The sequence below is a fragment of the Salmo salar genome, chromosome 15 (genome assembly GCF_965601325.2).
Source record: "Salmo salar chromosome 15, fSalSal1, whole genome shotgun sequence".
NCBI lineage: Eukaryota > Metazoa > Chordata > Actinopteri > Salmoniformes > Salmonidae > Salmo > Salmo salar.
In genome coordinates, this window is record NC_138305.1 from 112,137,501 (window position 1) to 112,157,500 (window position 20,000).

The 20,000-nt window shown below is 46.2% G+C and overlaps 1 protein-coding gene across 1 annotated transcript in view; it reads left to right on the plus strand.

Annotated features, from left to right (window-relative positions):
• The window catches only part of LOC106572952 (uncharacterized), a 77,111-nt gene that overhangs the window by 30,095 nt on the left and 27,016 nt on the right, over positions 1-20,000 (plus strand). Inside the window, exons 2-5 of the mRNA XM_045696555.2 lie at positions 7,545-7,636; positions 7,736-7,860; positions 11,723-11,839; positions 12,095-12,215. Coding sequence (XP_045552511.1) covers positions 7,603-7,636; positions 7,736-7,860; positions 11,723-11,839; positions 12,095-12,215 — 397 coding nt within the window. The 5' untranslated portion in view covers positions 7,545-7,602. The remainder of the gene's footprint in view (positions 1-7,544; positions 7,637-7,735; positions 7,861-11,722; positions 11,840-12,094; positions 12,216-20,000) is intronic.

Below are 20,000 nucleotides of genomic sequence, written 5' to 3' on the forward strand. Positions count from 1 at the left end.
GTCATGGTGACAGCCGTTTATCAGTGGCCTGTAATACTTCACCTTTACAACATCCCAAATGGCACCCTAGTCCCTATATAGTCCCCTACTGTTGACCAGGGTGCACGGTATGAAGTGGTGCACTATATAGGGAATAAGGTTACCATTTGAGTCCCGACCCGACCCATGTAATGTACTGTTTGTGCCAGCTGCCTTGTCCGTCATCCCTGGCCAATCACTTTCCTTCTCCCCTCAGTGACCTCTGGTATACTAACACATCTAACACATCCTGGGTCATCTGTCTCTCTCGGTCACGGTCACGCCTTCTCTCTCTCTCTCTCTCTCTCTCGTTCAGCCTTCTGTGACCTCTGTATAATAGATCACTCTCTCTCTCTCTCCCTCTCTCTCTCTCTCTTCTCTCTCTCTCTCTCTCTCGTTCAGCCTTCTGTGACCTCTGTATAATAGATCACTCTCTCTCTCTCTCCCTCTCTCTCTCTCTCTTCTCTCTCTCTCTCTCTCTCGTTCAGCCTTCTGTGACCTCTGTATAATAGATCACACTCTCTCTCTTTATCTCTTTCTCTCTCCCTGCCTTTTCTTTTTCTCTCTTTCTCTCTCCCCCTGCCTTCTCTCTTGCGCCCCTCTCTCTCTCTCTCTCTCTCTCTCCTCTCTCCTCTCTCTCTCTCTCTCTTCCTCTCTCTCTCTCTCTCTCCCTGCCTTGTCTTTTTCTCTCTTTCTCTCTCCCCTGTCTTCTCTCTCTCTCTCTCTCTCTCTCTCTCTCCTTCTCTCTCCTGCCTCTCTCTCTCTCTCCTCTCTCTCTCTCCTTCTCTCTCTCCCCTGCCTTCTCTCCCCTGTCTTCTCTCTCTCTCTTTCTATCTCTCTCTTTCTCTCTCCTGCCTTCTGTCTCTCTCTCTCCTTCTCTCTCTCTCTCTTTCTCTCTCTCTCCTCTCTCTCTCCTTCTCTCTCTCCCCTGTCTTCTCTCTCTCTCCTTCTCTCCCCTGCCTTCTCTCTCCTTCTCTCTCTCTCTCTCTCTCTCTCCTCTTTTTCTCTCTTTCTCTCCTGCCTTCTCTCTCTCTCTCTTTCTCTCTCTCTCCTCTCTCTCTCTCCTTCTCTCTCTCCCCTGCCTTCTCTCCCCTGTCTTCTCTCTCTCTCTCTTTCTCTCTCTCTCTCATTCTCTCTCCTGCCTTCTCTCTCTCTCCTCTCTCTCTCTCTCTTTCTCTCTCTCTCCTCTCTCTCTCCTTCTCTCTCTTTCTCCTTCTCTCTCCTGCCTTCTGTCTCTCTCTCTCCTTCTCTCTCTCTCTTTCTCTCTCTCTCCTCTCTCTCTCTCCTTCTCTCTCTCCCCTGTCTTCTCTCTCTCTCCTTCTCTCCCCTGCCTTCTCTCTCCTTCTCTCTCTCCCCTGCCTTCTCTCCCCTGTCTTCTCTCTCTCTCTCTTTCTCTCTCTCTCTCATTCTCTCTCCTGCCTTCTCTCTCTCTCGCTCTCTCTCTCCTTCTCTCTCTCTCTTTCTCTCTCTCTCCTCTCTCTCTCCTTCTCTCTCTCTCTCCTTCTCTCTCCTGCCTTCTCTCTCTCTCTCTCTCTCTCTCTCTCTCTCTCTCTCTCTCTCTCTCTCCTTCTCTCTCCTGCCTTCTCTCTCTCTCTCTCTCTCTCTCTCTCTCTCTCTCTCTCTCTCTCTCTGTTGTAATTATATGAGTGGTTAGACAAAGTTCCAGTTAGGAATTGTCCTCTCCCAGATCTGTTCAACAGGAACAAGCAGGACAGATAATCATTGTTTACTCTAAGTCTAGTTGACCGAGATATATAACGGTCCTGCTAGACAGTCACCACATTGCTTACTGGGAGTCTGGGAGGTTTTACAGGATGCGGTGAGTTGGAAAGTGTTGTTTATGGGAAAGTACAAACATACAGATTAGTTTGTTTCTTTGTCTTATTGTCCCTAACCAGTAGTTTACTGGAGACATTTACATTTTAGTCAGTTAGCAGATGCGTTTATCTCCAGCCAGCTTTATAGTAGCGAGTGCATATATTTATCATACTGGTCTTCCCCGTGGGAATCCAACCCACAACCCTGCTGTTGCAAGGGCCACGCTCCACCAACTGAGCCACATGGGACCACGGTCTCTGGTCTAAAGTAGTGCACTACCCCATAGGGCTCTGGTCTAAAGTAGTGCACTACCCCATAGGGCTCTGGTCTAAAGTAGTGCACTAGCCCATAGGGCTCTGGTCTAAAGTAGTGCACTAGCCCATAGGGCTCTGGTCTAAAGTAGTGCACTAGCCCATAGGGCTCTGGTCTAAAGTAGTGCACTAGCCCATAGGGCTCTGGTCTAAAGTAGTGCACTAGCCCATAGGGCTCTGGTCTAAAGTAGTGCACTAGCCCATAGGGCTCTGGTCTAATGTAGTGCACTAGCCCATAGGGCTCTGGTCTAAAGTAGTGCACTAGCCCATAGGGCTCTGGTCTAAAGTAGTGCACTAGCCCATAGGGCTCTGGTCTAAAGTAGTGCACTAGCCCATAGGGCTCTGGTCTAATGTAGTGCACTATGTAGGGAATAGATTCCTGTTTATTATTTCAGTTTGTTGTGGTCTGTCTGTCTGTCTATTACACGACATGACCAAAAGTATGTGGACACCTGCTCGTCCAACATCTCATTCCAAAATCATGGTCATTTAATATGGAGTTGGTCCCCCCCTTTGCTGCTATAACAGCCTCCACTCTTCTGGGAAGGCTTTCCACTAGATGTTGGAACATTGCTGCTATAACAGCCTCCACTCTTCTGGGAAGGCTTTACACTAGATGTTGGAACATTGCTGCTATAACAGCCTCCTCTCTTCTGGGAAGGCTGTCCACTAGATGTTGGAACATTGCTGCTATAACAGCCTCCTCTCTTCTGGGAAGGATTTCCACTAGATGTTGGAACATTGCTGCTGGGACTTGCTTCCATTCAGCCACAAGAACATTAGTGAGGTCGGGCACTGATGTTGGGCGATTAGGCCCTGGCTCGCAGTCTGCGTTCCAATTCATCCCAAAGGTGTTCGATGGGGTTGAGGTCAGGGCTCTGAGCAGGCCATTCAAGTTTTTTTAACACCGATCTCGACAAACCATTTCTGTATAGACTTTGCCTTGTGCATGGGGGCATTGTCATGCTGAAACAGGAAAGGGCAGTTGCAACAAAGTTGGAAGTACAGAATCATCTAGAATGTCATTGTATGTTGTAGCGTTAAGTTTTCCCTTCACTGGAACTAAGGGGCCTGAACCATGAAAAACAGCCCCAGACCATTATTCCTCCTCCACCAAACTTTACAGTTGCCACTATACATTGGGGCAGGTAGCGTTCTCCTGGCATCCGCCAAACCCAGATTCGTCCGTCGGACTGACAGATGGTGAAGCGTGATTCATCACTCCAGAGAACGCATTTCCACTGCTCCAGAGTCCAATTGTGGCGAGCTTTACACCACTCCAGCCGACGCTTGGCATTGCGCATGGTGATCTTAGGCTTGTGTGTGGCTGCTCAGCCATGGAAACCCATTTCATGAAGCACCCGACGAACAGTTCTTGTGCTGACGTTGCTTCCAGAGACAGTTTGGAACTCGGTAGTGAGTGTTGTAATCGAGGACAGATGATTTTTATGTGCTACGCGTTTCAGCACTCGACGGTCCCGTTCTGTGAGCCTGTGTGACCTTTGATGATACCCTGATGAAGACAGCTTCGCTGTCGAAACGTTGGTGATTAAATGTTTGCATCTGAGCTCTTAGAGTGTGCGGCTTTCCTTTATTTTCTAGCCTGTGTGGCCTACCACTTTGTGGCTGAGCCGTTGTTGCTCCTAGACGTTTCCACTTCACAATAACAGCACTTACAGTTGACCGGGGCAGTTTTAGCAGGACAGAACTGACTTGTTGGAAAGGTGTTATCCTATGACGGTGCCACGTTGAAAGTCACTGAGCTCTTCAGTAAGGCCATTCTACTGCCAATGTTTGTCTGTGGTGATTGCATGGCTGTGTGCTCGATTTTATACACCTGTCAGCAACGGGTGTGGCTGAAATAGAACCCACTAATTAGAAGGGTGTCCACATACTTTTGTATATAGAGTGTATTTCTGTTCTTTAGTGTTATTGTGTGTGTGTGTGTGTGTGTGTGTGTGTGTGTGTGTGTGTGTGTGTGTGTGTGTGTGTGTGTGTGTGTGTGTGTGTGTGTGTGTGTGTGTGTGTGTGTGTGTGTGTGTGTGTGTGTGTGTGTGTGTGTGTGTGTGTGTGTGTGTGTGTGTGTGTGTGTGTGTGTGTGTGTGTGTGTGTGTGTGTGTGTGTGTGTGTGTGTGTGTGTGTGTGTGTGTGTGTGTGTGTGTGTGTGTGTGTGTGTGTGTGTGTGTGTGTGTGTGTGTGTGTGTATTATTTCTGTTCTTCAGTGTTATGTCTCTCCTGCTCTCTGTTCTGTTTCCCTCTCTGACTTCCTGCTTGATGACGTGTTTTCTGTTCCTGTTTCCTGTTCACTTCCTGTTCCCAGGCATCCCAGGGTCATCCTTGTAGTAGGGCCGGCCACAAAAAAAATTACTTGGCCCCTTGATATGTCACGAATTCCATTTTGTTGTGGCTAACGTTAGCTAGGCTAAGGGGTTAAGGTTAAGGTTAAGGTTAAGAGTTAGGTTTAAGGGTTAGAGGAAGGGTTAGCTAACATGCTAAGTTTTTGCAAACGTAGCTAAAATGTAGCAAGTAGTTGCAAAGTTGCTAAAGAGCTTTGGTTTGCTAGACGTTCGTGTTATACATCCACCCCGATCAACCACCCTCCTTTCCTTTTTGCCTTTAAGTAACCTTCAGTCTTACGTAACCATACCAACCGTAACATATCATACTGATTTCAGTGTCCTGGATTTACATTCACTATTGTTACGTCTAGTCTATGAGACCAGGCTGCTCTGACCGACTGATATGTGTGCAGCGCACGTGAGATAAATAATCGCCATAACGAACGAATAGCTTTTTTTTTAAAAATCATTTATATAGCCTAGATTTAAAAAAATATATAGCATTATAATGGTATTTCTTTGACTGGCACAAACTGGTCACCGACGGGGATGATCTGGCTTCCGGAAATCTCCATGAGCCCCGACACAGACAGACACACAGGGACATTCCCCTGCCGTTGTCTCCTCTTCACAAAGTTGGTTTATTTTTGGTCAATTGCACATTTACCCGTTTGGTTTAAATCATGATTGACGTGACGTGACCAGGTAAAATAAATTCGCTGGCACCCCTTTGCGATCAATTCAAAATGTTTGTCGCACTGCCAAGTTAAAACCGTTTTGTCCGCAGTATTGAACCCTGGGCCCCTTACTCGCTAGCCCCTACCTCCTACTGTCAACACCCTAGGCAATTGAAAGGGTTGGATAGGTATAGGCTAGGTGAAAGGATTAGGGGCTAGGGATTAGGGGCTAGGGATTAGGGGCTAGGGATTAGGGGCTAAGGATTAGGAGAGAGGGATAGGGGAGAGGTGCCGAGGGGCTAGGGATTAGGGCTAGGGACTAGGGGAGAGGGATTAGGGGCTAGGGATTAGGGGCTAGGGATTAGGGGCTAGGGATGAGGGCCTAGGGATTAGGGGCTAGGGATTAGGGGAGAGGGATTAGGGGAGAGGGGAGAGGGGATTAGGGGCTAGGGATTAGGAGAGAGGGATTAGGGGAGAGGTGCCTAGGGGCTAGGGATTAGGGGCTAGGGATTAGGGGCTAGGGATTAGGAGAGAGGGATAGGGGAGAGGTGCCTAGGGGCTAGGGATTAGGGGCTAGGGATTAGGGGCTAGGGATTAGGGGCTAGGGATTAGGGGAGAGGTGCCTAGGGGCTAGGGGCTAGGGATTAGGGGAGAGGGATTAGGGGAGAGGTGCCTAGGGGCTAGGGATTAGGGGCTAGGGATTAGGGGAGAGGGATTAGGGGAGAGGTGCCTAGGGGCTAGGGATTAGGGGCTAGGGATTAGGGGAGAGGTGCCTAGGGGCTAGGGATTAGGGGCTAGGGATTAGGGGAGAGGGATTAGGGGAGAGGTGCCTAGGGGCTAGGGATTAGGGGCTAGGGATTAGGAGAGAGGGATTAGGGGAGAGGTGCCTAGGGGCTAGGGATTAGGGGCTAGGGATTAGGAGAGAGGGATTAGGGGAGAGGTGCCTAGGGGCTAAGGGCTGTGTCTGGACAGGCTCGTGTTTCCTTGGTCGGTTGGAACGAGGGGTCGTGGACTGCATAGTGTTACACTAAAGATGACAAGTCTTTTATCAGTCCTATATCATAACACAAAACATCTCTCCGTTTCCGTCTCAGTCTAGCTGGGTTTTTTTGTTTATTTTTATTAAATATGGTGTTTCTTTTTTCTGTCCCACTGACAGTCTTGAAACTATTCTTTATTCTGCTATCATCCTGATTCAGTGCAGTCTGTATCAGTACTGTTGAGTGGCGCCCCCGTCAGGTCTGTATCAGTACTGTTGAGTGGCGCCCCCGTCAGGTCTGTATCAGTACTGTTGAGTGGCGCCCCCGTCAGGTCTGTATCAGTACTGTTGAGTGGCGCCCCCGTCAGGTCTGTATTAGTACTGAGTGGTGCCCCCGTCAGGTCTGTATCAGTACTGTTGAGTGGTGCCCCCGTCAGGTCTCTATCAGTACTGAGTGGTGCCCCCGTCAGGTCTGTATCAGTACTGTTGAGTGGTGCCCCCGTCAGGTCTGTATCAGTACTGTTGAGTGGCGCCCCCGTCAGGTCTGTATCAGTACTGTTGAGTGGTGCCCCCGTCAGGTCTGTATCAGTACTGTTGAGTGGCGCCCCCGTCAGGTCTGTATCAGTACTGTTGAGTGGCGCCCCCGTCAGGTCTCTATCAGTACTGAGTGGTGCCCCCGTCAGGTCTGTATCAGTACTGTTGAGTGGTGCCCCTGTCAGGTCTGTATCAGTACTGTTGAGTGGCGCCCCCGTCAGGTCTGTATCAGTACTGTTGAGTGGTGCCCCCGTCAGGCCTGTATCAGTACTGTTGAGTGGTGCCCCCGTCAGGTCTGTATCAGTACTGTTGACTGGTGCCCCCGTCAGGTCTGTATCAGTACTGTTGAGTGGTGCCCCCGTCAGGTCTATCAGTACTGAGTGGTGCCCCCGTCAGGTCTGTATCAGTACTGTTGAGTGGTGCCCCCGTCAGGTCTGTATCAGTACTGAGTGGTGCCCCCGTCAGGTCTGTATCAGTACTGCAGCGTTGTGCTGAACAGCCCAGCCAGAAACATGTGTAGTGTCCCTCTTGCCTGCCAGTCCATTACACACAGTACACACAGGTGGAGACCAGACACTGGAGTGGTCCGTCCCCCTGGTCCGTCCCCCTGGTCCGTCCCCCTGGTCCCCCTGGTCCGTCCCCCTGGTCCGTCCCCCTGGTCCGTCCCCCTGGTCCATCCCCCTGGTCTGTGTATGTGTGTGTGAGATCTGTTGGGATGTACTGAGAGCAACGAGGTCACAGGGAACACACCTGACATGTCTGATTCCTCCTCTGTGTGTGTGTGTGTGTGTGTGGTGTGTGGTGTGTGTGTGTGTGTGTGTGTGTGTGTGTGTGTGTGTGTGTGTGTGTGTGTGTCGCGCGCACACAGGTGAGTGATCTGTTGGGATGCACTGAGAGCAACGAGGTCACTTGGGAACACACCTGACATGGAGGTCAAGGGTCATCTCATCTCAGTACCTGGTGAGGAAACAAAACATTTACTTTATATACCTAATTTAGCAATAGCATATTTTAGTTTTTGTGAAAGACTGTCATCTCCTTGTTCTGTGTGTTGTGTAGACCTGCTGGGTGGCAGTCCGGAGGCTGTTGAAAGGATGACAGAATTACAGGACAGAAGACGCAGTCTGGAGACTCTACTGAATAGCAGACTGGCTGAGCTACGGAGAGTCTGTCTGCAGGAGGCGGTGAGTACACGTACTCACAGCCAAATACGGATGACTAGTACGTCACGTTTCCTTCTGGTACACGTACTCACAGCCAAATACGGATGACTAGTACGTCACGTTTCCTTCTGGTACACGTACTCACAGCCAAATACGGATGACTAGTACGTCACGTTTCCTTCTGGTACACGTACTCACAGCCAAATACGGATGACTAGTACGTCACGTTTCCTTCTGATACACGTACTCACAGCCAAACACGGATGACTAGTACGTCACGTTTCCTTCTGGTACACGTACTCACAGCCAAATACGGATGACTAGTACGTCACGTTTCCTTCTGGTACACGTACTCACAGCCAAATACGGATGACTAGTACGTCACGTTTCCTTCTGATACACGTACTCACAGCCAAACACGGATGACTAGTACGTCACGTTTCCTTCTGGTACACGTACTCACAGCCAAACACGGATGACTAGTACGTCACGTTTCCTTCTTGTACACGTACTCACAGCCAAACACGGATGACTAGTACGTCACGTTTCCTTCTGGTACACGTACTCACAGCCAAATACGGATGACTAGTACGTCACGTTTCCTTCTGGTACACGTACTCACAGCCAAATACGGATGACTAGTACGTCACGTTTCCTTCTGATACACGTACTCACAGCCAAACACGGATGACTAGTACGTCACGTTTCCTTCTGTTACACGTACTCACAGCCAAACACGGATGACTAGTACGTCACGTTTCCTTCTGGTACACGTACTCACAGCCAAACACGGATGACTAGTACGTCACGTTTCCTTCTGGTACACGTACTCACAGCCAAATACGGATGACTAGTACGTCACGTTTCCTTCTGGTACACGTACTCACAGCCAAATACGGATGACTAGTACGTCACGTTTCCTTCTGTTACACGTACTCACAGCCAAATACTGATGACTAGTACGTCACGTTTCCTTCTGTTACACGTACTCACAGCCAAATACGGATGACTAGTACGTCACGTTTCCTTCTGGTACACGTACTCACAGCCAAATACGGATGACTAGTACGTCACGTTTCCTTCTGGTACACGTACTCACAGCCAAATACGGATGACTAGTACGTCACGTTTCCTTATGGTACACGTACTCACAGCCAAATACGGATGACTAGAACGTCACGTTTCCTTCTGGTACACGTACTCACAGCCAAATACGGATGACTAGAATGTCACGTTCCTTCTGGTACACGTACTCACAACCAAATACTGATGACTAGTACGTCACGTTTCCTTCTGGTACACGTACTCACAGCCAAATACGGATGACTAGTACGTCACGTTTCCTTCTGGTACACGTACTCACAGCCAAATACGGATGACTAGTACGTCACGTTTCCTTCTGGTACACGTACTCACAGCCAAATACGGATGACTAGTACGTCACGTTTCCTTCTGGTACACGTACTCACAGCCAAATACGGATGACTAGTACGTCACGTTTCCTTCTGGTACACGTACTCACAGCCAAATACGGATGACTAGTACGTCACGTTTCCTTCTGGTACACGTACTCACAGCCAAATACGGATGACTAGTACGTCACGTTTCCTTCTTGGGTACACGTACTCACAGCCAAATACGGATGACTAGTACGTCACGTTTCCTTCTGGTACACGTACTCACAGCCAAATTCGGATGACTAGTACGTCACGTTCCTTCTGGTACACGTACTCACAGCCAAATACGGATGACTAGTACGTCACGTTCCTTCTGGTACACGTACTCACAGCCAAATACGGATGACTAGAAGTCACGTTTCCTTCTGGTACACGTACTCACAGCCAAATACGGATGACTAGTACGTCACGTTTCCTCTGGTACACGTACTCACAGCCAAATACGGATGACTAGTACGTCACGTTTCCTTCTGGTACACGTACTCACAGCCAAATACGGATGACTAGTACGTCACGTTTCCTTCTGGTACACGTACTCACAGCCAAACACGGATGACTAGTACGTCACGTTTCCTTCTGGTACACGTACTCACAGCCAAACACGGATGACTAGTACGTCACGTTTCCTTCTGGTACACGTACTCACAGCCAAACACGGATGACTAGTACGTCACGTTTCCTTCTGGTACACGTACTCACAGCCAAATACGGATGACTAGTACGTCACGTTTCCTTCTGGTACACGTACTCACAGCCAAACACGGATGACTAGTACGTCACGTTTCCTTCTGGTACACGTACTCACAGCCAAATACGGATGACTAGTACGTCACGTTTCCTTCTGGTACACGTACTCACAGCCAAATACGGATGACTAGTACGTCACGTTTCCTTCTGGTACACGTACTCACAGCCAAATACGGATGACTAGTACGTCACGTTTCCTTCTGGTACACGTACTCACAGCCAAATACGGATGACTAGTACGTCACGTTTCCTTCTGGTACACGTACTCACAGCCAAATACGGATGACTAGTACGTCACGTTTCCTTCTGGTACACGTACTCACAGCCAAATACGGATGACTAGTACGTCACGTTTCCTTCTGGTACACGTACTCACAGCCAAATACGGATGACTAGTACGTCACGTTTCCTTCTGGTACACGTACTCACAGCCAAATACGGATGACTAGTACGTCACGTTTCCTTCTGGTACACGTACTCACAGCCAAATACGGATGACTAGTACGTCACGTTTCCTTCTGGTACACGTACTCACAGCCAAATACGGATGACTAGTACGTCACGTTTCCTTCTGGTACACGTACTCACAGCCAAATACGGATGACTAGTACGTCACGTTTCCTTCTGGTACACGTACTCACAGCCAAATACGGATGACTAGTACGTCACGTTTCCTTCTGGTACACGTACTCACAGCCAAATACGGATGACTAGTACGTCACGTTTCCTTCTGGTACACGTACTCACAGCCAAATACGGATGACTAGTACGTCACGTTTCCTTCTGGTACACGTACTCACAGCCAAATACGGATGACTAGTACGTCACGTTTCCTTCTGGTACACGTACTCACAGCCAAATACGGATGACTAGTACGTCACGTTTCCTTCTGGTACACGTACTCACAGCCAAACACGGATGACTAGTACGTCACGTTTCCTTCTGGTACACGTACTCACAGCCAAACACGGATGACTAGTACGTCACGTTTCCTTCTGGTACACGTACTCACAGCCAAATACGGATGACTAGTACGTCACGTTTCCTTCTGGTACACGTACTCACAGCCAAATACGGATGACTAGTACGTCACGTTTCCTTCTGGTACACGTACTCACAGCCAAATACGGATGACTAGTATGTCACGTTTCCTTCTGGTACACGTACTCACAGCCAAATACGGATGACTAGAATGTCACGTTTCCTTCTGGTACACGTACTCACAGCCAAATACGGATGAATAGTACGTCACGTTTCCTTCTGGTACACGTACTCACAGCCAAATACGGATGACTAGTACGTCACGTTTCCTTCTGGTACACGTACTCACAGCCAAATACTGATGACTAGTATGTCTAATGTGGTGTATTCGTCTATAACAGGAGAGCTTCCTGGTGATTTCTCCTGTTAATGTGTTTGTATTCGTCTATAACAGGAGAGCTTCCTGGTTGATTTCTCCTGTTAATGTGGTTGTATTCGTCTATAACAGGAGTTAACAGGAGAGCTTCCTGGTGATTTCTCCTGTTAATGTGGTTGTATTCGTCTATAACAGGAGTTAACAGGAGAGCTTCCTGGTGATTTCTCCTGTTAATGTGGTTGTATTCGTCTATAACAGGAGTTAACAGGAGAGCTTCCTGGTTGATTTCTCCTGTTAATGTGATTGTATTCGTCTATAACAGGAGTTAACAGGAGAGCTTCCTGGTGATTTCCCCCTGGAGGCTGGTGAGAGACGCCCCAACGTACGCCGACGTGTCGGACCAAACCGCCACGGACCCAAGACTATTATAAAGACAGAGGTAAAAGAGGATTTGAATATTACCACACAAACTGATACATTCTACTCAGAAAGCAGAACCCCCCCCTTCCCATATTTTAACCTGTTATCCCTGACAAATGATCATTTTTCAGATGTATTGTAGGGTGAGAGACTGTTGAGAGGACAGGACAATCCTGTTTTTGTACCTCTACGTGAATGGTATAGAAACACCGAATGTGACGAAAATAAATAAATAAATAAATAAATAAAACAAACACACTCTTTTGATGTGTAGGAGGAGGTTTGTCGGAGGAAGCCGAAGAAGACGCTTTTCATCGGTGCCCTGAGGCGCCGTGTGGAATGTGATCAGCAACCAACGCACAGCAAGAGGACTGTACACAGAGGATGTCACACGGGTAATAACTTAACACCTTTCAGTGGCACTACTGTGATCTAACTTATCACTGTGACTTCGCTGGTTAAAATACACACGGGTAACTTCACCCCCTTATCACTGTGACTTCGCTGGTTAAAATACACACGGGTAACTTCACCCCTTTATCACTGTGACTTCGCTGGTTAAAATACACACGGGTAACTTCACCCCTTTATCACTGTGACTTCGCTGGTTAAAATACACACGGGTAACTTCACCCCTTATCACTGTGACTTCGCTGGTTAAAATACACACGGGTAACTTCACCCCTTTATCACTGTGACTTCGCTGGTTAAAATACACACGGGTAACTTCACCCCCTTATCACTGTGACTTCGCTGGTTAAAATACACACGGGTAACTTCACCCCCTTATCACTGTGACTTCGCTGGTTAAAATACACACTGTTAACTTCACCCCCTTATCACTGTGACTTCGCTGGTTAAAATACACATGGGTAACTTCACCCCTTTATCACTGTGACTTCGCTGGTTAAAATACACACGGGTAACTTCACCCCTTATCACTGTGACTTCGCTGGTTAAAATACACATGGGTAACTTCACCCCCTTATCACTGTGACTTCGCTGGTTAAAATACACACGGGTAACTTCACCCCCTTATCACTGTGACTTCGCTGGTTAAAATACACACGGGTAACTTCACCCCCTTATCACTGTGACTTCGCTGGTTAAAATACACACGGGTAACTTCACCCCTTTATCACTGTGACTTCGCTGGTTAAAATACACACGGGTAACTTCACCCCTTTATCACTGTGACTTCGCTGGTTAAAATACACACGGGTAACTTCACCCCTTATCACTGTGACTTCGCTGGTTAAAATACACACGGGTAACTTCACCCCTTTATCACTGTGACTTCGCTGGTTAAAATACACACGGGTAACTTCACCCCCTTATCACTGTGACTTCGCTGGTTAAAATACACACGGGTAACTTCACCCCCTTATCACTGTGACTTCGCTGGTTAAAATACACACGGGTAACTTCACCCCCTTATCACTGTGATTTCGCTGGTTAAAATACACACGGGTAACTTCACCCCTTTATCACTGTGACTTCGCTGGTTAAAATACACACGGGTAACTTCACCCCCTTATCACTGTGACTTCGCTGGTTAAAATACACACGGGTAACTTCACCCCTTTATCACTGTGACTTCGCTGGTTAAAATACACACGGGTAACTTCACCCCCTTATCACTGTGACTTCGCTGGTTAAAATACACACGGGTAACTTCACCCCCTTATCACTGTGACTTCGCTGGTTAAAATACACACGGGTAACTTCACCCCCTTATCACTGTGACTTCGCTGGTTAAAATACACACGGGTAACTTCACCCCCTTATCACTGTGACTTCGCTGGTTAAAATACACACGGGTAACTTCACCCCCTTATCACTGTGACTTCGCTGGTTAAAATACACACGGGTAACTTCACCCCCTTATCACTGTGACTTCGCTGGTTAAAATACACACGGGTAACTTCACCCCCTTATCACTGTGACTTCGCTGGTTAAAATACACACGGGTAACTTCACCCCCTTATCACTGTGACTTCGCTGGTTAAAATACACACGGGTAACTTCACCCCCTTATCACTGTGACTTCGCTGGTTAAAATACACACGGGTAACTTCAACCCTTATCACTGTGACTTCGCTGGTTAAAATACACACGGGTAACTTCACCCCTTATCACTGTGACTTCGCTGGTTAAAATACACACGGGTAACTTCACCCCTTATCACTGTGACTTCGCTGGTTAAAATACACACGGGTAACTTCACCCCTTATCACTGTGACTTCGCTGGTTAAAATACACACGGGTAACTTCAACCCTTATCACTGTGACTTCGCTGGTTAAAATACACACGGGTAACTTCACCCCTTATCACTGTGACTTCGCTGGTTAAAATACACACGGGTAACTTCACCCCTTATCACTGTGACTTCGCTGGTTAAAATACACACGGGTAACTTCACCCCTTATCACTGTGACTTCGCCGGTTAAAATACACACGGGTAACTTCACCCCTTATCACTGTGACTTCACTGGTTAAAATACACACGGGTAACTTCACCCCTTATCACTGTGACTTCGCCGGTTAAAATACTCACGGGTAACTTCACCCCTTATCACTGTGACTTCGCTGGTTAAAATACACACGGGTAACTTCACCCCCTTATCACTGTGACTTCGCTGGTTAAAATACACACGGGTAACTTCACCCCCTTATCACTGTGACTTCGCTGGTTAAAATACACACGGGTAACTTCACCCCCTTATCACTGTGACTTCGCTGGTTAAAATACACACGGGTAACTTCACCCCTTATCACTGTGACTTCGCTGGTTAAAATACACACGGGTAACTTCACCCCTTATCACTGTGACTTCGCTGGTTAAAATACACACGGGTAACTTCAACCCTTATCACTGTGACTTCGCTGGTTAAAATACACACGGGTAACTTCACCCCTTATCACTGTGACTTCGCTGGTTAAAATACACACGGGTAACTTCACCCCTTATCACTGTGACTTCGCTGGTTAAAATACACACGGGTAACTTCACCCCTTATCACTGTGACTTCGCCGGTTAAAATACACACGGGTAACTTCACCCCTTATCACTGTGACTTCGCTGGTTAAAATACACACGGGTAACTTCACCCCTTATCACTGTGACTTCGCCGGTTAAAATACTCACGGGTAACTTCACCCCTTATCACTGTGACTTCGCTGGTTAAAATACACACGGGTAACAGTGAAGCATTTTTCCTTATCTTGCCTCTATCCTTCCAAAGTTTGGATTTTGAAATCAAACGATGACTACGAGGTTAAAGTGCAGACTGTCAGATTTCACTCCATCCATATCTGATGAATCATTTAGAAGTTACAGCATTTCTGTACTTAGCCCCCCCCCATTTTAGTGGACCAAAAGTATTGGGCCAAATTCACTTGCATGTGTATGAAAGTAGTCAAAAGTGTAGTATTTGGTCCCATATTCCTATTACACAATGACTACATCAAACATGTGACTCTATAAACTTGTTGGATGCATTTGCTGTTTGTTTTGGTTGTGTTTTCAGATAATATTGTGTCCAATAGAAATTCATGGTAAATAATGTATTGTGTCATTTTGGAGTCACTTTTATTGTAAATAAGAATAGAATATGTTTCTAAACACTTCTACAGGAAGTGCTGCTTGAATAATGATGAGTTCGAAAGTTAAAGACGCATAAATATCATACCCCTCAAAAAATGCTAACCTCCCCTGTTATTGTAATGGTGAGAGGTTAGCATGTCTTGGGGTTATGATATAAAATGCTAACCTCCCCTGTTATTGTAATGGTGAGAGGTTAGCATGTCTTGGGGTTATGATATAAAATGCTAACCTCCCCTGTTATTGTAATGGTGAGAGGTTAGCATGTCTTGGGGTTATGATATAAAATGCTAACCTCCCCTGTTATTGTAATGGTGAGAGGTTAGCATGTCTTGGGGGTATGATATAAAATGCTAACCTCCCCTGTTATTGTAATGGTGAGAGGTTAGCATGTCTTGGGGGTATGATATAAAATGCTAACCTCCCCTGTTATTGTAATGGTGAGAGGTTAGCATGTCTTGGGGGTATGATATAAAATGCTAACCTCCCCTGTTATTGTAATGGTGAGAGGTTAGCATGTCTTGGGGTTATGATATAAAATGCTAACCTCCCCTGTTATTGTAATGGTGAGAGGTTAGCATGTCTTGGGGTTATGATATAAAATGCTAACCTCCCCTGTTATTGTAATGGTGAGAGATTAGCATGTCTTGGGGTTATGATATAAAATGCTAACCTCCCCTGTTATTGTAATGGTGAGAGGTTAGCATGTCTTAGGGGTATGATATAAAATGCTAACCTCCCCTGTTATTGTAATGGTGAGAGGTTAGCATGTCTTGGGGGTATGATATAAAATGCTAACCTCCCCTGTTATTGTAATGGTGAGAGGTTAGCATGTCTTGGGGGTATGATATAAAATGCTAACCTCCCCTGTTATTGTAATGGTGAGAGGTTAGCATGTCTTGGGGGTATGATATAAAATGCTAACCTCCCCTGTTATTGTAATGGTGAGAGGTTAGCATGTCTTGGGGGTATGATATAAAATGCTAACCTCCCCTGTTATTGTAATGGTGAGAGGTTAGCATGTCTTGGAGGTATGCTAACCTCCCCTGTTATTGTAATGGTGAGAGGTTAGCATGTCTTGGGGTTATGATATAAAATGCTAACCTCCCCTGTTATTGTAATGGTGAGAGGTTAGCATGTCTTAGGGGTATGATATAAAATGCTAACCTCCCTGTTATTGTAATAGTGAGAGGTTAGCATGTCTTGGGGTTATGATATAAAATGCTAACCTCCCCTGTTATTGTAATGGTGAGAGGTTAGCATGTCTTGGGGGTATGATATAAAATGCTAACCTCCCCTGTTATTGTAATGGTGAGAGGTTAGCATGTCTACTGTGTATGATATAAAATGCTAACCTCCCCTGTTATTGTAATGGTGAGAGGTTAGCATGTCTTGGGGTTATGATATAAAATGCTAACCTCCCCTGTTATTGTAATGGTGAGAGGTTAGCATGTCTTGGGGGTATGATATAAAATGCTAACCTCCCCTGTTATTGTAATGGTGAGAGGTTAGCATGTCTTGGGGGTATGATATAAAATGCTAACCTCCCCTGTTATTGTAATGGTGAGAGGTTAGCATGTCTTGGGGGTATGATATAAAATGCTAACCTCCCCTGTTATTGTAATGGTGAGAGGTTAGCATGTCTTGGGGGTATGATATAAAATGCTAACCTCCCCTGTTATTGTAATGGTGAGAGGTTAGCATGTCTTGGAGGTATGCTAACCTCCCCTGTTATTGTAATGGTGAGAGGTTAGCATGTCTTGGGGTTATGATATAAAATGCTAACCTCCCCTGTTATTGTAATGGTGAGAGGTTAGCATGTCTTAGGGGTATGATATAAAATGCTAACCTCCCTGTTATTGTAATAGTGAGAGGTTAGCATGTCTTGGGGTTATGATATAAAATGCTAACCTCCCCTGTTATTGTAATGGTGAGAGGTTAGCATGTCTTGGGGGTATGATATAAAATGCTAACCTCCCCTGTTATTGTAATGGTGAGAGGTTAGCATGTCTACTGTGTATGATATAAAATGCTAACCTCCCCTGTTATTGTAATGGTGAGAGGTTAGCATGTCTTGGGGTTATGATATAAAATGCTAACCTCCCCTGTTATTGTAATGGTGAGAGGTTAGCATGTCTTGGGGGTATGATATAAAATGCTAACCTCCCCTGTTATTGTAATGGTGAGAGGTTAGCATGTCTTAGGGGTATGATATAAAATGCTAACCTCCCCTGTTATTGTAATGGTGAGAGGTTAGCATGTCTTGGGGTTATGATATAAAATGCTAACCTCCCCTGTTATTGTAATGGTGAGAGGTTAGCATGTCTTGGGGGTATGATATAAAATGCTAACCTCCCCTGTTATTGTAATGGTGAGAGGTTAGCATGTCTTGGTGGTATGATATAAAATGCTAACCTCCCCTATTATTGTAATGGTGAGATATTAGCATGTCTTGGGGGTTATGATATAAAATGCTAACCTCCCCTGTTATTGTAATGGTGAGAGGTTAGCATGTCTTGGGGTTATGATATAAAATGCTAACCTCCCCTGTTATTGTAATGGTGAGAGGTTAGCATGTCTTGGGGGTATGATATAAAATGCTAACCTCCCCTGTTATTGTAATGGTGAGAGGTTAGCATGTCTTGGGGGTATGATATAAAATGCTAAACTCCCCTGTTATTGTAATGGTGAGAGGTTAGCATGTCTTGGGGGTATGATATAAAATGCTAACCTCCCCTGTTATTGTAATGGTGAGAGGTTAGCATGTCTTGGGGGTATGATATAAAATGCTAACCTCCCCTGTTATTGTAATGGTGAGATGTTAGCATGTCTTGGAGGTATGCTAACCTCCCCTGTTATTGTAATGGTGAGATGTTAGCATGTCTTGGGGGTTTGATATTTGTGCGTCTGTAACTTTCTCACTCGTCATTATTCACGATTCATTCAGGACTATCCGTAATCATAGTATTCTATTCTTATTTACAATAAAAGTGACTCCAAAATGACACAATACATTATTTACCATTCTAAATTTTTGACTACTTTAATACACATGTAAGTTAATTTGTCTCAATCCTAAAATGGGGGGGGGGACTATGTACCAAAAGAGTTGTAATTTCTAAACGGTTCACCCGATATGAATGAAAATACCCTCAAATTACAGCTAACAGTCTGCACTTCAACCTCGTAGTCATCGTTTGATTTCAAATACAAACTTGTGATGTATAAAGGCAAAACAATACAAAATGCTTCTCTGTCCCAATAATTACAGAGAGGGCACTGTAGTTTTGTACGCTTATTATGCCAAGTCTCCAGAATCTTAGTCGGGAAACTCAGGTAGCACTCAGCAGTGGATCAGAGGATTATTATTATGTCATTGCTGCACTGTGGGAATCGTGTTTTAAAACCATGGTTGTTAGATTCGTTAGGATCTCGGGTTCCTCTTCCATCCCTTGAAAAAACAAACCATTGACCCTGGAAAGGCAGGGCTGGACGGGGGAGACAGAAGGAGAGGGAGGGAGGGAGGGCGGGCATTGTTACAGAGGAGACGAGGAAGTCAGGAACAGTCTCATTTATTACTGGGCTGACACACATGTACACACCAACACACACACACACACACACACACACACACACACACACACACACACACACACACACACACACACACACACACACACACACACACACACACACACACACACACACACACGATGTCCAGGGAAAGCGCATGGAGGCATGGTGGACAGACAGAGAACAATGTTACCAGTTATGTAACTACCACCTGACTCACTTTTATTTAACTAGGCAAGTCAGTTACCATGGGTAGTGTCGGAAATGGCACCCTATTCCCTATTTAGTGCACTACTTTTGGCCAGACTGTGTTTTAGTGCACTACTTTTGGCCACACTGTGTTTTAGTGCACTACTTTTGGCCACACTGTGTTTTAGTGCACTACTTTTGGCCAGACTGTGTTTTAGTGCACTACTTTTGGCCACACTGTGTTTTAGTGCACTACTTTTGGCCAGACTGTGTTTTAGTGCACTACTTTTGGCCACACTGTGTTTTAGTGCACTACTAAATAGAGAAGTGTGTGCTGTACTCAGATGCAGCCCATGTGGTGGTGAGTACAGGGTGAGTACAGGGTGAGTACAGGGTGAGAACACGGTGAGTACAGGGTGAGTACAGGGTGAGTACAGGGTGAGTACACGGTGAGTACACGGTGAGTACAGGGTGAGTACAGGGTGAGTACACGGTGAGTACACGGTGAGTACAGGGTGAGTACAGGGTGAGTACAGGGTGAGTACAGGGTGAGAACACGGTGAGTACAGGGTGAGTACAGGGTGAGTACACGGTGAGTACAGGGTGAGTACACGGTGAGTACAGGGTGAGTACACGGTGAGTACAGGGTGAGTACAGGGTGAGGGTTGAATCTTACCGGAGATATGCAGAGCAATTGTAATGTCAGTCATGGACTGATTCTTATAGGGGATATGCATGGAAAGGTGACTCTAGTCACAAGGCACAGATTTCAGGTTAAGATTTAGATATTTAGATATAAGGGACAGTGTGTGA